General features: G+C 43.0%; 1 protein-coding gene across 3 annotated transcripts in view; it reads right to left on the bottom strand.

Annotated features, from left to right (window-relative positions):
- LOC115112434 (diacylglycerol lipase-alpha-like) overlaps window positions 1–15,189 on the bottom strand; it is a 39,620-nt gene that overhangs the window by 15,475 nt on the left and 8,956 nt on the right. For 2 of the 3 annotated variants that reach the window (XM_029639494.2, XM_029639497.2), the window contains 11 exons: window positions 7,791–7,892; window positions 7,399–7,610; window positions 3,627–3,728; window positions 3,282–3,420; window positions 3,090–3,149; window positions 2,876–2,963; window positions 2,597–2,731; window positions 2,377–2,454; window positions 2,151–2,275; window positions 1,596–1,746; window positions 813–896 (listed from right to left, as the gene is read on the bottom strand). In XM_029639494.2, the coding sequence (XP_029495354.1) occupies window positions 813–896; window positions 1,596–1,746; window positions 2,151–2,275; window positions 2,377–2,454; window positions 2,597–2,731; window positions 2,876–2,963; window positions 3,090–3,149; window positions 3,282–3,420; window positions 3,627–3,728; window positions 7,399–7,610; window positions 7,791–7,885 (1,269 nt within the window). In that variant the 5' untranslated portion in view covers window positions 7,886–7,892. The remainder of the gene's footprint in view (window positions 1–812; window positions 897–1,595; window positions 1,747–2,150; window positions 2,276–2,376; window positions 2,455–2,596; window positions 2,732–2,875; window positions 2,964–3,089; window positions 3,150–3,281; window positions 3,421–3,626; window positions 3,729–7,398; window positions 7,611–7,790; window positions 7,893–15,189) is intronic. The other variant, XM_029639495.2, reaches the window with a different exon arrangement.

Raw genomic sequence — 15,189 nt, 5'->3', positions numbered from 1 at the left:
AAAATATTTTGATGTGAGAAAAATAACCATGACATTTTAAATAGATGGGTTGACACATATTCGAGGCGAGTTCTGAATACTGCGAGCAAGTGCAACACATTCTTTCTGCTCCAGTTAAATAATATTCTCCTTTCCTCGGTTAGTGTTGGACAAGTAACCGGAAGGTTGCGAGTTCAAACCCCCGAGCTGACAAGGTACAAATCTGTCGTTCTGCCCCTGAACAGGCAGTTAACCCACTGTTCCTAGGCCATCATTGAAAATAAGAATTTGTTCTTAACTGACTTGCCTAGTTAAATAAAGGTAAAATAAAGAAAAAAATAAAAGTTACCTCATAAATCGTGCTGCGGAGTATAGTGATTTTACAGTACTTGAGCAAAATTGAGCCCAGAGAATGTTCAGCCAACAAGAGAGAAGGTGTGTGAGTTCAGTTGAAGATGGAGACTTCATGGGAATTTGATGTCATAGAACTGCGAGGAATTTAACTTCACTGAAAGTCGTTGTACTGCATAACATTGTATTGTGCTCCATGATTGACTGATTTGGACTTGTGACTATCTGGTCATTCACTTGTGAGTCATCGTCTGCATCCCAAATAGCACCTTTTGGCCTATATAGTGGACTGTGTAGGTTGTTGCAGTCTTTTTGGGAGGTGCCATCACCCTCTCTCTCTTTTTAAACACTACATGCACAACTTTCGACCAGAAGCTCTTGTCAAAAGTGTAGGGAATAGGTTGCCATTTGGGACACAACCATGGCAGTTTGAGGACTCTCTGGTCAGTCACTTGTGAGTCATTAGTTTGTCACTGTCTTACTTTGGGGGACAGGGTTCCTCGAATGCTGATGACAACTTTCTTTTTCCCATGATCCACAGCCACAAAGAAAGGTGTCTCGTAAACCTATGAAGGGGAGAGAGAGAATAGTGAGAGGCAGCAGCTAAATCTATTTCTTTTGGTTACACACATCAATCAAAGGCATGCAGAAGAAACAGCCAAGGACTATAATGTTGACTTCCATCATGGAGTGTCCTGGCCTAACTCCCTCTGTGATGAGAGTCTGCAGAGTCCAGACCCTCTGCTAGCTAGCCTGCATGGTGTGGTTTAATGGGTGGAAAGTCAGACTTGGCCCAGTTAACAGAGAAGTCTGCTTTACAAATCAGTCAGTGTGTTTTGAGTGCTCGTTTTCTCGCTACGGCAACGTCCCTCTGCAAACAGAAAATAATTAACAGGTGGAATATTTTGGATGTGATTTGGATAGTATTTATCCAGCCAGACCATTGGCAGTGTGATTTACTTCCCTTGGTACAGAGCAATGCAAGGTGTTATATTACATGCAAGGTGTTATATTACATATATTATTGAGGGAACTAAGTGCAATATATCAGCAAGAAGTCATTTCGAGAAACAATTCCAAGGAGAGTGATACAGCAAATTGTTGACTGACAGACAATATGACAAATCATACACCTGTTCATCTGTACTTTGCAAATTGCTTCTACTAACACTGCATGTTGTATCTTCTGTATTCTACTCATGCCTGGTAATTGTCCAGACTGACCCCTGACCTCTAAGTCTGTCACCCTTCCATTTGGTACTCACCGCGTCATGCCAGGATGTGTAGACAACGTGGACCTGCTTCAGCTCTCTGTCCAGGAAGTGGCGGCGGATAGCCAGGACGTTACAGCCACAACAGTTATCCTCCTCCACTGTCACTGTCTGGGACAGCCTAGAGCCAGACCCTGATGTACAGCTGAGAGAGGAGGAGAAGAGAAGGAGAGAGAGAGAGGACAGACAAAGAGACGAGAGAGAGAAGAAAATGGAGAGGAAGAGAGAGAAAGGGGAGAGATGGAGAGAGATTATTACAATAGGTCCTTAAATTGAGTGTGTGAGTCTAAAACCCAAACGTGTTTGATTCAGTGTATTTAGGTCTTTGTATCACTAGTCAAGTGGTTAGTGCGTGGGTCAGTGTTTTGTCTGAACAGTGGAGTGGAACACGCTGTGTGTCAGTGCTCCATTGTTTACCCACTGTGTCAGAGAGTGGGGTCTGACCAGAGTGTTATTGTCCCAGTGGATTACCACTTTGTCAATACTGATGAATGTGAAATGTGAAACCGGTGTAAGTGCATGGGATGGGAGGGAGGCAGGCAGACTTACTGGCAGGAGCTGACCAGGCGGCACAGCCCACACGCAGGCTTCCTCATCAGGTACATGGGCCAGCCATACGCTGCCAGGGCAAACAGCATGTAGTAACACACCTCCTTGTACATGCCCATCTCCGTCTGAGGGACACACACACAATGTTAAAAATACATCCAAAACAGAGACAGAGGCTACACCGCTGCCTTAGAGGTTCAATATAAATCCACAAACACACACTCACCGAGTTCTTAAGGTCCAGGTATTTGGTGTTGCGAGTTACAGGCATTCCAGATAAGAAGGCTAAAATGTCATTGTTGGCCTGAGGGAGAAAAACAACTATTTCACACACTAATAAGACTGTCAAACACAAACAGGCCCTCCAACTCTTACCATTTTACCTGTAGCCTTTCCCCCCATCCCTCTCTCTTTCTCTCTCCACACTGGTCTCCATCCCCTGTTACCTGGTCCAGGATGGCACCTCTGTTAGACCTCTGTCTCTGGCGAAGCAGCACCAGGCCAGCTATGATGTCACTAGGCACAATGTCCAGGTCTCTGAAGAACTCTGCAAACAGGCTGGCCACCTCGGAATACGCATCCTAACGGGAGAGGAGAGATAGAGGTTGAACCATGAATAACCACAAGAATGGATCCCAACCATAACCATTGATTCTCACTGAATAGATTATATCATACAGGACGTTGGGTGATGGATAGAGGAAAAATAATTATATTTCCCTCACAGACTGTGTGTCCTGGGCTCGGGTGCAGCACATGAAGAACTTTAGTCTCCTGCTCCAGCTGCTGGCTTGGCCCTCCTCTAGCCGGTGTCTGGGGAAGGGAGGTACAGCAGGATGGTTAGCTTAGTGTGCTGTGCTGGGTGTGGACAGAGTAGGGCAGAGAGGGTAGTAGTGTGTAGGGCAGATGGTAGTAGTGTGTAGGGAAGAGGGTACCAACCTGAGGGTGCAGGTGGTATACTCTGTAGAGATGGTAGTGTGTAGGGCAGAGGGTACCAACCTGAGGGTTTAGAGATGGTAGTGTGTAGGGCAGATCGTACCAACCTAAGGGTGTACAGACGGTAGTATGCAGGGAAGAGGGTACCAACCTAAGGATGTACAGACTGTAGTATGCAGGGATGAGGGTACCAACCTGAGGGTGTAGGTGGTGAGGTTGCGTTGGCGTCGCCGGGTGGCTTTCAGTTTGACAAATGTGCGTCCCGTGGGGTCAAAGGTACACATGAGGGTGAAGCACACGCTGAAGATCACCAGCCAATTGCACACCACAATCCCTGGGGGGAGACGGGATAGTTTTGATATATTGTGATCTTCATAACGAACCACGCAATGGTGTAAGAAAAGCTAAACATGCCCATGGGCATTTCTACTCCATTACTTTGTTTTACAAGTCCGTCCTTGTTCTCTTTGAAGATTACTCTAGTCTACAACATATTTACTCTAGTGATTGCTGCTCCCTCGTACTCCTCATCTAACTCACCCAAAGCAAGGTTCTTGGCAGTGACATCAGAGCACGGTTGGTAGTATTGGAAAAGCCAGGCGATCCCCACCACTGCATATACCAACTCCACCAACAAGATGGCTGAAAGAGAGAAAGCAGGGAGGGAAGAGAAACAACATTACTCAATATTGTGAAATTAGACAGGATACTTCAGAAAGTATTCAGACCCCTCAACTTTTTCCACATTTTGTTAAGTTACAGGCTAATTCTAAAATGGATTTAAAAAAGAAATCAATCCTCAGCAATCTACACACAATACCCCATAAAACAAGTTTAGAAATGGTAACAACATTTTTGCAAAAAAACTAAATACCTTATTTACTGTTAGCTTCTTATTTTTCAGAGTAAATAACTCACGAACACTAGAGAAGCTTTAACCAAGTTGAATCATTCCCAAAGGTTCTGTACAGCTGTAATCAGACATCAATACATCTCACATCACAGTTTATATACATCCTACTTAAGACACTCCCTCTCTCCATCCTTAGTTTATGCCCAAGAGAAAGAAGGTAACCAGATACTAACCCTGATTACTCCCTTAAGGGGAACTGACCTCACCCCTCACCTCCTGATCTCAACCCCTCCTTCACCTAATTCACAGATATCTATCTGTCTTGCCTATATCAACACATCGCTCTCCTCTCCTCCATCAAACACATTCCAAAGCTTTCTGGGTTGCTACAGATTCTTTCTACTCAATGCTTCGTCTCTATCATTTATTTAATATCCCAATGTTCAAAGTTTAGCCGATTCCAACATTACATAAGTATTCAGAACATTGTCTATGAGACTCAAAATTGAGCACAGCTGCATCCTGTTTCCATTTATTATCCTTGAGATGTTTCTACAACTTGATTGGAGTCCACCTGTGGTAAAATCAATTGATTGGACATGATTTGGAAAAGGCACACACCTGTCTATATACGGTCCCATAGTGCATGTCAGAGCAAAAACCAAGACATGAGGTCAAAGGACATGAGCTCCGAGACAGGATTGTGTCAAGGCACAGATCTGGGGAATAAAATCAAATAATTTCTGCAGCATTGAATGTCCAAAAACAGTGGCCTTCATCATTCTTAAATGGCAGAAGTTTGGAACCGCCAAGACCCTCCCTAGAGCTGTCCGTCCAGCCAAACTGAACAATCGGGGGAGAAGGGCCTTAGTCAAGGAGGAGACTAAGAACCCAATGTTCACTCCTCTGTGGAGATGGGAGAACCATCCAGAAGGACAACCATCTCTGCAGCACTCCATCAATCAGGCATTTATGGTAGAGTGGGCAGATAGAAGCCACTCCTCAGTAAAAGGCACATGACAGCCCGCTTGGAGTTTGCCAAAAGGCACCTAAAAAGACTCTCAAACCATGAGAAGTAAGATTTTTCGCCTGAATGCCAAGCGTCACTTCTGGAAGAAACCTGGCACCATCCCTACGGTGAAGCATGGTGGTGGCAGCATCATCATGCTGTGGGAATGTTTTTCAGTGGCAGGGACTGGGAGACTAGTCAGGATCGAGGCAAAGACGAACAGAGCAAAGTACAGAGAGATCCTTGATGAAAACCTGCTCCAGAGCACTCAGGACCTCAGACTGAGGCGAAGGTTCACCTTCCAACAGGACGACGACCCTAAGCACACAGCCAAGACAAAGCAGGAGTGGATTCGGGACAAGTCTCAATGTCCTTGAGTGGCCCAGCCAGAGCCCGGACTTGAACCCGATCGAACTTCTCTGAAGAGAGCCGAAAATAGCTGTGCAGCAACGCTCCCCATCCAACCTATAGCTTGAGATCTGCAGGAAATGGGAGAAACTCCCGAAATAAAGATGTGCCAAGCTTGTAGAGTCATACACAAGAAGACTTGATGCTATGATCATTGCCAAATGTGCTTCAACAAGGTACTGAGTAAAGGGTCTGAAAACTTAAATAAAATGTAATATTTCCGTTTAGAGTTTTTTAAATAAATTAGTAAACATTTCTAAAAACCTGTTTTTGCTTTGTCATTATGAGGGAAAAAAACAATTGAATCAGTTTAAGGAAAATACTAACATAATAAAATGTGGAAAAGTCAAGGGGTCTGAATACTTTCCGAAGGCACTATGTTAAGCATGACATGCATACAGTGGGGCAAAAAGTATTTAGTCAGCCACCAACTGTGCAAGTTCTCCCACTTAAAAAGATGAGGCCTGTAATTTTAATCAGAGGTACACTTCAACTATGACAGACAAAATGAGAAAAAAAAAATCCAGAAAATCACATTGTAGGATTTTTTATGAATTTATTTGCAAATTATGGTGGATAATAAGTATTTGGTCAATAACAAAAGTTTCTCAATACTTTGTTATATACCATTTGTTGGCAATGACAGAGATCAAACGTTTTCTGTAAGTCTTCACAAGGTTTTCACACACTGTTGCTGGTATTTTGGCCCATTCCTCCATGCAGATCTCCTCTAGAGCAGTGATGTTTTGGAGCCGTTGCTGGGAATCACAGACTTTCAACTCCCTCCAAAGATTTTCTATTTTCTAGATTTTCTGGCTAGGCCACACCAGGACCTTGAAATGCTTCTTACGAAGCCACTCCTTCGTTGCCTGGGTGGTGTGTTTGGGATCATTGTCATGCTGAAAACCCCAGCCAAGTTTCATCTTCAATGCCCTTGCTGATGGAAGGAGGTTTTCACTCAAAATCTCACAATACATGGCCCCATTCATTCTTTCCTTTACACGGATCAGTCATCCTGGTCCCTTTGCAGAAAAACAGCCCCAAAGCATGATGTTTCCACCCCCATGCTTCACAGTAGGTATGGTGTTCTTTGGATGCAACTCAGCATTCTTTGTCCTCCAAACACGACAAGTTGAATTTTTACCAAAAAGTTATATTTTGGTTTCATCTGACCATATGACATTCTCCCAATCTTCTTCTGGATCATCCAAATGCTCTCTAGCAAACTTCAGACGGGCCTGGACATGTACTGGCTTAAGCAGGACGACACGTCTGGCACTGCAGGATTTGAGTCCCTGGCGGCGTAGTGTGTTACTGATGGTAGGCTTTGTTACTTTGGTCCCAGCTCTCTGCAGGTCATTCACTAGGTCCCCCCGTGTGGTTCTGGGATTTTTGCTCACCGTTCTTGTGATCATTTTGACCCCACGGGGTGAGATCTTGCGTGGAGCCCCAGATCGAGGGAGATTATCAGTGGTCTTGTATGTCTTCTATTTCCTAATAATTGCTCCCACAGTTGATTTCTTCAAACCAAGCTGCTTACCTATTGCAGATTCAGTCTTCCCAGCCTGGTGCAGGTCTACAATTTTGTTTCTGGTGTCCTTTGACAGCTCTTTGGTCATGGCCATAGTGGAGTTTGGAGTGTGACTGTTTGAGGTTGTGGACAGGTGTCTTTTATACTGATAACAAGTTCAAACAGGTGCCATTAATACAGGTAAAGAGTGGAGGACAGAGAAGTCTCTTGAAGAAGTTACAGGTCTGTGAGAGCCAGAAATCTTGCTTGTTTGTAGGTGACCAAATACTTATTTTCCACCATAATTTGCAAATAAATTCATTAAAAAATCCTACAATGTGATTTTCTGGATTTTTTCCCCTCATTTTGTCTGTCATTGTTGAAGTGTACCTATGATGAAAATTACAGGCCTCTCATCTTTTTCGGTGGGAGAACTTGTACAATTGGTGGCTGACTAAATACTTTTTTGCCCCACTGTACATACATATATATATATATAGTGTGTCTGTGATAACATGCTGGTGTGTCTTACCTAGTCGTATGTAGATGACATATTGCACAGCTTCTCTGGGTTGTGTGTAGAGGATGCTGCCTCTCATACTGAGCCATATGATAGCGCTCTCACAGATCAGGCAGCTGACCAAGATGCCCAGGTACCCCCGGCCATGGTCCACTAGGGTGACCGAGCAGGACTGGTCCGAGCCATAGGGCAGGCCGAACAGAACCACAGACAGAACCACCAGCCTGGGAGGGGGAGAGAGGGGCATGGTCCCACAGATGACACATCCATGGTTCAGACAACATTTTGGGGGGGTAAATATTCCATCTCATATACAGCTTCATACTTTTAGCTTGGTGCGGGGACTCCGGACCACAGACAGACACATACACTCACAGAGAAAAACATCCAAACGCAGTACTCACCAGATGCAGTGCAGTAGAAAGAGGAAGAGGGCGGGCAGCACTAGGTCATCACTGCCAACTGACCAGCGCCGCCGAAACATCACCATACCAGGCATCACTGCCCTGTGAGGGAGAGAGGAAGAACAGCACATTACGACACAAATCTTCACAACCTTGAACAAAAGAGCGCTTAAAATAGTGGTTTAACACACACCCTTGGCTTTAACAAATCCTGCCCACAGTACCCAGCATCGCTGCCCTCTGAGAAAGCAAGAGAGGACGAGAAATTTTAAAAAAGCAATGTCCACATCATGGCGTGATCAAAAGGCCAGACCCTCTTTCCCCACTGACCAGCTTTCAATAGCCAAGACTTCCTCAAAGCTCTGCAGCATCAGTCAGACTGTAGCAGAACTATCAGTACGCTCTGTTTCTTCTCACAATGAAACTCTCCAGATGGAAAGAGAGGTGAAATGGAAATATGGAGGTAAAGAGAGTGTGAGAGGGAGACAGTGGGATAATGGCTAAGATAGTTTATGTGGATAATGTGGCCCAGGTAAATGAGAGAGGACTTGTTTTAATGGGTCTGTTTGTTACCATATGCTCTGGTAACGTGAACACCCCTTTTCATTCTTCCCTTCATCCAAAAGGGCAGTCTAAAACAAGTCAAAAGTGCCTTAGGCCTAAATTGAACTGAAGTAAAAGAGAGGGAGAGCGTGAGGGATCTGGAGAGGTGGCTAGCCTTAGCTTATAGTGGTATGCCGTTAGCATATTTGGTCAAAACAGAAGCAAAGTCCACTGTCACAAAACACATGGGTAGCAGATGGTTAAAACCGTGTAAGGAACACCTAGTGTAACAGTGTACCAAGTTTGTGACTCATTTTTATAGAGAATTTAAATAAAGCGTGGGGGCAGGGATCCTAAAACTGCATAAAGTCGGCAACTACATATTCCATGATTTTCAAGACAACGATGTCTAGTGTATGCTTCAATAAAGGCTGGGTAAAACAGTGTGACAGGTCTATATGGTCTCACTACAGGTTAGGACAACATTACTGCTCTGCCACATGGCTTCCTGTGGGTGTGATTCACATTATAGAGAAGAGGGAAGGAGGAGGGGAATGAGAGAAGAGGGGAAAAAAGGAATAAGAGTAAATCCCTTGTCATTTAGGCCAAAACAAAAAATTAGATTAATGAAATATAGCAGGTGCCACAATGTAAGAGGTCTGTCCTCCACCACTTGAGACAGTGACGTCATCACTCCAAACCCTCCTCTCCTCCAGGCCGTGTGTTATAGCCTAGATACAGGTTGCAGTCCCCATGGGAATCTTGCCAGTGGAACACACTACCACTTTAATTGGAAAGGCTATATTAATAGGATCAGTGAAGCAGCACACTCTCCCATACCAATAAGCCCATATGTTTTTATTGAATCTGATTAGGCCTAGATTTAGAAAAGTCTGGGACAGGTATTGACGGAGGAGATGACTGATGAGAAGGCTCCCGGGTGGCGCAGCAGTCTAAGGCACTGCATCTCAGTGCTAGAGGTGTCACTAGACACCCTGGTTCGAATCCAGGCTGTATCACAACCGACCGTGATTGGGAGTCCCATAGGGCGGTGCACAATTGGCCCAGCGTCATCTGGGTTTGGCCGGTGTAGGCCGTCATTGTAAATAAGAATTTGTTCTTAACTGAACTGCCTAGTAAAATAAAGGTGAAATAAAAATAAAATATAATTGTAGGGAGAAGCAGTTTCTGTTCTCAAACCCCTAACTGTCCCTTCGTCTTTCAGAAAGTATAATAGGTTACATATTAACTATTAACATTGCTTGCCTTTTAGGGCCTCTAACAAAGAGTATGGATTTTAATGGCAGGCGTAAACAGCTTTCCTTTGCCAACTGGCTATTCTAGGAACTACACATGTAACTGTATGCCAGTCAACACAAATCCACAATACCCAGGTCATAGAAACTGTATGGAATACAGCCATACAGTAGAATTCATTTGGGATAAATTCCTTTGATGATAAAAAATGTTTTGTAAGCCCAAGTACTACAACACAGGCTGATCCATACTCCTTGGTTTGGCTGTACTCCATTAGTGCTCATACTGACAACACCCAGCTCATCTCACAGTAATATCCACTGTCCAACTCCAAGCCCTCCCATATGGCAGTGACCTCCCCAGAGCCCACTCAAGCAGTGTTCCGCCGTCCAGTGACCTCTGCTGAAATAGGTTTTTCTACTGTAGCTTCAAAACGAGGATATTAATCATTCTCATCAGTGTATGTCTTAAACCCACAGGCCACCACATGCGCTTAGCATAGGGCATCCATCACCCTACAGATGTGTAAGACACTGGGTAAACATTTATCAAATGCACTTAGGTAGGTAGAACTGGGGTTCTGTTGAATTGGAAAACTTTTGAAAGCGTTTTCTTTCGTGGTGTAACATGAAGAAATAATTGAGAAATATTGTAGGGATATAATAATGAGCCATTTTATTCAACAGACTCAGCATCAACAACATGGCAGGAAAGCTAAGTGATACTAAGAGACTTCCAGGTCATAAAGACCTCAAAGAAGAACATTTTAGGAATGTGGATGGCACCTTCAGCTTGGAAATGCAGAGACCATATTAAGCTGTTAGAAATGTCCCAAAACCAGTTGAAGAGAGAACATACAGTACCAGTCAAAGGTTTGCACAGACCTACTCATTCCAGGGTTTCTCTTTATTTTTTACAATTTTCTACATTGTAGAATAGTGAAGATATCAAAACTATTACATTTCACACATGGAATCATGTAGTATATATTTTTTTTTAAGTGTTAAAACGAATCAAAATATATTTGATACATTTGAGATTCTTCAAAGTAGCCACCCTTCGTCTTGATGACAGCTTTGCACACTCTTAGCATTCTCTCAACCAGTTTCATGAGGTAGCCCCCCCGGAATGCATTTCAATTCACAGGTGTGCCTTGTTAAGTTAATTTGTGGAATGTTTTTCCTTCTTAAGCCGTTTGAGCCAATCAGTTGTGATGTGACAAGGTAGGGGTGGTATACAGAATATTGCCCTATTTGGTAAAAGACCAAATCCATATTATGGCAAGAACAGCTCAAATGAGCAAAGAGAAACGACAGTCCATTAAATTAATTTCTTTATCGTGTTCCTTTGGGGAAATGTAGTATTGTGTAAGTGGTTTCAGGCCACTCTGCAAGACAGTTCTCTATTTTCTGTCAAATGTGAGTCATAGAATCTCTCACTACTACAATCTATTCTAATTTGGATCTGTGAATCTAATTTGGATCTGTGAATCCAACTAACATGTGTTTTGTGGAATGTTTGTATGACAAGTCCCTGCATGTGAGAAATGTTTTGTTCCCCACACAGCACACCCAGAGGAACCTCTTCAGCATAATGCTTTGTCTGTCCAGTGACGTCACTCAAAACAATTATTAAAACCCTTTCCTGTATTAAAATGACCTAGTGGCCTCATGGGTGGAATATTAACATTTTCACAATTTCATAACTAATATATATATATATATATATATATATATATACACACACACACACACACACACACACATACACTTACACACTGCTCAAAAAAATAAAGGGAACACTAAAATAACACATCCTAGATCTGAATGAATGAAATTCTTATTAAATACTTTTTTCTTTACATAGCTGAATGTGCTGAAAACAAAATCACAAAAATGATCAATGGAAATCAAATTTATCAACCTATGGAGGTCTGGATTTGGAGTCACACTCAAAATTAAAGTGGAAAACCACACTACAGGCTGATCCAACTTTGATGTAATGTCCTTAAAACAAGTCAAAATGAGGCTCAGTAGTGTGTGGCCTCCACGTGCCTGTATGACCTCCCTACAACGCCTGGGCATGCTCCTGATGAGGTGGTGGATGGTCTCCTGAGGGATCTCCTCCCAGACCTGGACTAAAGCATCCGCCAACTCCTGGACAGTCTGTGGTACAACGTGGCGTTAGTTGATGGAGTGAGACATGATGTCCCAGATATGCTCAATTGGATTCAGGCCTGGGGAACGGGCGGGCCAGTCCATAGCATCAATGCCTTCCTCTTGCAGGAACTGCTGACACACTCCAGCCACATGAAGTCTAGCATTGTCTTGCATTAGGAGGAACCCAGGGCCAACCACACCAGCATATGGTCTCACAAGGGGTCTGAGGATCTCATCTCGGTACCGAATGGCAGTCAGGCTACCTCTGGCGAGCACATGGAGGGCTGTGCGGCCCCCCAAAGAAATGCCACCCCACACCATGACTGACCCACCGCCAAACCGGTCATGCTGGAAGATGTTGCAGGCAGCAGAACGTTCTCCACGGTGTCTCCAGACTGTCACATGTGCTCAGTGTGAACCGGTTTTCATCTGTGAAGAGCACAGGGCGCCAATCTTGGTGTTCTCTGGCAAATGCCAAACGTCCTGCACGGTGTTGGGCTGTAAGCACAACCCCCACCTGTGGACGTCGGGCCATCATACCACCCTCATGGAGTCTGTTTCTGACCGTTTGAGCAGACACATGCACATGTGGCCTGCTGGAGGTCATTTCGCAGGGCTCTGGCAGTGCTCCTCCTTGCACAAAGGCGGAGGTAGCGGTCCTGCTGCTGGGTTGTTGCCCTCCTACGGCCTCTTCCACGTCTCCTGATGTACTGGCCTGTCTCCTGATAGCGCCTCCATGCTCTGGACACGACGCTGACAGACACAGCAAACCTTCTTGTCACATCTCATTTTGATCTATCAAATAACTGATGGACACAGTAATATTTCAGTAGTGAAATTAGGTTTATTGGATTAACAGAAAATGTGCAATATGCATCAAAACAAAATTAGACCGGTGCATAAATTTGGGCACCCCAATAGAAAAATCACATCAATATTTAGTAGAGCCTCCTTTTGCTAAAATAACAGCCTCTAGACGCTTCCCATAGCCTCTAATGAGTGTCTGGATTCTGGATGAAGGTATTTTGGACCATTCCTCCTTGCAAAACATCTCCAGTTCAGTTAGGTTTGATGGTTGCCGAGCATAGACAGCCCGCTTCAAATCATCCCACAGATTCTCTTGCACCCCAGTATCTCTACCTGCATGCACATCATCATCTGCACATATATCACTCCAGTATTAATGCTAAATTGTAATTATTTTCACCTCTATGGACAATTTACTGCCGACCTCCCTACATCTGCACACACTGTACATAGATCTTTCTATTTTTATTTTCTGTTATTGACTGTACGTTTGTTTAGGTGTTGTTGTTCTTGGTCGCACAGCTATGCTTCATCTTGGCCAGGTCGCAGTTTTAAATGAGAACTTGCTCTCACCTAGCCTACCTTGTTAAATAAAGTTTTTTTGTTTTTTTTGTTGCCCATACAGATGGGTAAAGTCATGTTCACAATTAACTATTTTACACGGCCATTTGTTTAGTGAGCTATACTACATTTGACAGTAGGTTTAACACCGGATCCCTATTTCACATACTAGTTACAGCAGGTTTATTGTGCCAAGCTTGTTTATGCAGCACATTAAACCAAAAACTGTTCCTGTCTCATACAGCATTTAGAGTCTAACTGCGGCAGTCTCCACGTGCCATTTGCATCAGGTCAAGTGTAAGTGGGTCACACAGTGATGCTTCATGTTTAAGTTTGGTAAGCAAACATCTTGCCTCCCTCGCTCTCTCCGTTTTAGGCCAACTCAGGAGGGTTCGCCCATAAAAGCAAATAGACGGTCTCTGGACCTTAGCTCATCTCTGCAAACACAGAGAGCAATACAACTGGTTTGAAAATAAACAATCCAGGTTATCACTCCCATTACTGTCATAAAGCTCTAAATTGTGGTATTTGTAATGCTTTCCTTCAGGTGAGGTTAGAAAAAGGCTGCTCTCATATAGGCTAGGCCTACTATTAAATCAAACAGAGAAAATTCATTTTCAAAAAGCTTGGTAAAATCAGGTTAACTTCTTATCAAACACACTGCCTATCACCCTAGGTGGCCTTTTACCTGATAGCCTCAATTACTTTACTATGATGAGATTTTCTATGACCCACACCTACCCACTCCAAACCATCAGCACCAACTTGGACCCACATTTCATTTCACAGCCATTTGAGGCCTGATGAATTTGAGGAGGTAGGATAGATGGAGGTATATTGGTAAGTAATTTGATGTGTGATTAGTAGATTAGTTATTTAAATGCAGTCCAATTATCCCCAGTCCAATGCTTCAGCCTCTCTGTCGGTATGGCTGGTTGACATTCTTTGACACTTAATCTGAAAGCTAGCTGTCACCTCATTGCAATGCCTTTGGAGGGGACTGTGTATATGGTGGTATCTAGAATTATTGGATCCCTTGATAAAGACAAGCCAAAAAAAATACAGTATAAAAATAATACTGAGCTATATTGTGTGCCTCAAAAATACAAACAATTGTATGACCTAAAAATATAATTTCTCAAAGAGATTTTGTTGAATAAGTAATAAAAAAATAAAAATCGTAAAGAAAAGGGCTCAAAATTATTGGATCTTTCGGTTTTCAAAAATCCAGCACCCTCCAAGGATAACAACGCTGAGCCTTTTTCTAAAATGTTTTATAAGATTGGAGAAACCATTGGGATTGATCATAGACCATTCCTCCATACAGAATCCTTCTATATCCTTCCTCTATACTTATGGACTTATGTGTGCTTGGGGTCAATGTCTTGCTGGAAGATTCACATGTTTCAGTCTCCTGGCAGAGGCAACCAGGATTTTGGTTAAAATGTCATGGTACTTGATAAAATTCTTGATGTTATTGACCTTATTCAGTGCCCCTGGAGATTGCTAAACAGCATTGGAATTTGGATTGGAACCGGTGCTATGGGTAATTTCCATGTAAAATTACTCATGAGCACCAACATGTTAAGTTCATAGGAGCATGTCAAATGAAAACTACGAGTCATATATATATATATATATATATTTGAGAAATTAAGGAATATATATATTTTTTATGTAAACGTTACCCTAAAAAAAATGGATAAACAAAGGCGTCAATTTCTTGTCAAACATATGAAAAATGAGTCTTAGAAAACATCTACCAGAAAAAGTCTTAAAAGAATATCATAAAAACACAAAACACATTTACCCTGAACAAAAATATAAACACGTGTAACATGTTGGTCCCATGTTTCATGAGCTGAAATAAAAGATCCTAGAAATGTTCCATACACACAAAAGTTTATTTCTCATATTTTGTGCAGAAATGTTTACATCCCCGTTAGTAAGCATTTGTAATTTGCCAGGCTAATCCATCCACCTGACAGGTGTGGCATTTCAAGAAGCTGATTAAACAGCTCGATCATTACACATGTGTACCTTGTGCTGGAGACAATAATAGGCCACTCTAA

The sequence above is a fragment of the Oncorhynchus nerka genome, linkage group LG27, assembly GCF_034236695.1.
Source record: "Oncorhynchus nerka isolate Pitt River linkage group LG27, Oner_Uvic_2.0, whole genome shotgun sequence".
Classification (NCBI taxonomy): Eukaryota; Metazoa; Chordata; class Actinopteri; order Salmoniformes; family Salmonidae; genus Oncorhynchus; species Oncorhynchus nerka.
This window is presented reverse-complemented; position numbering and strand designations above follow the sequence as displayed.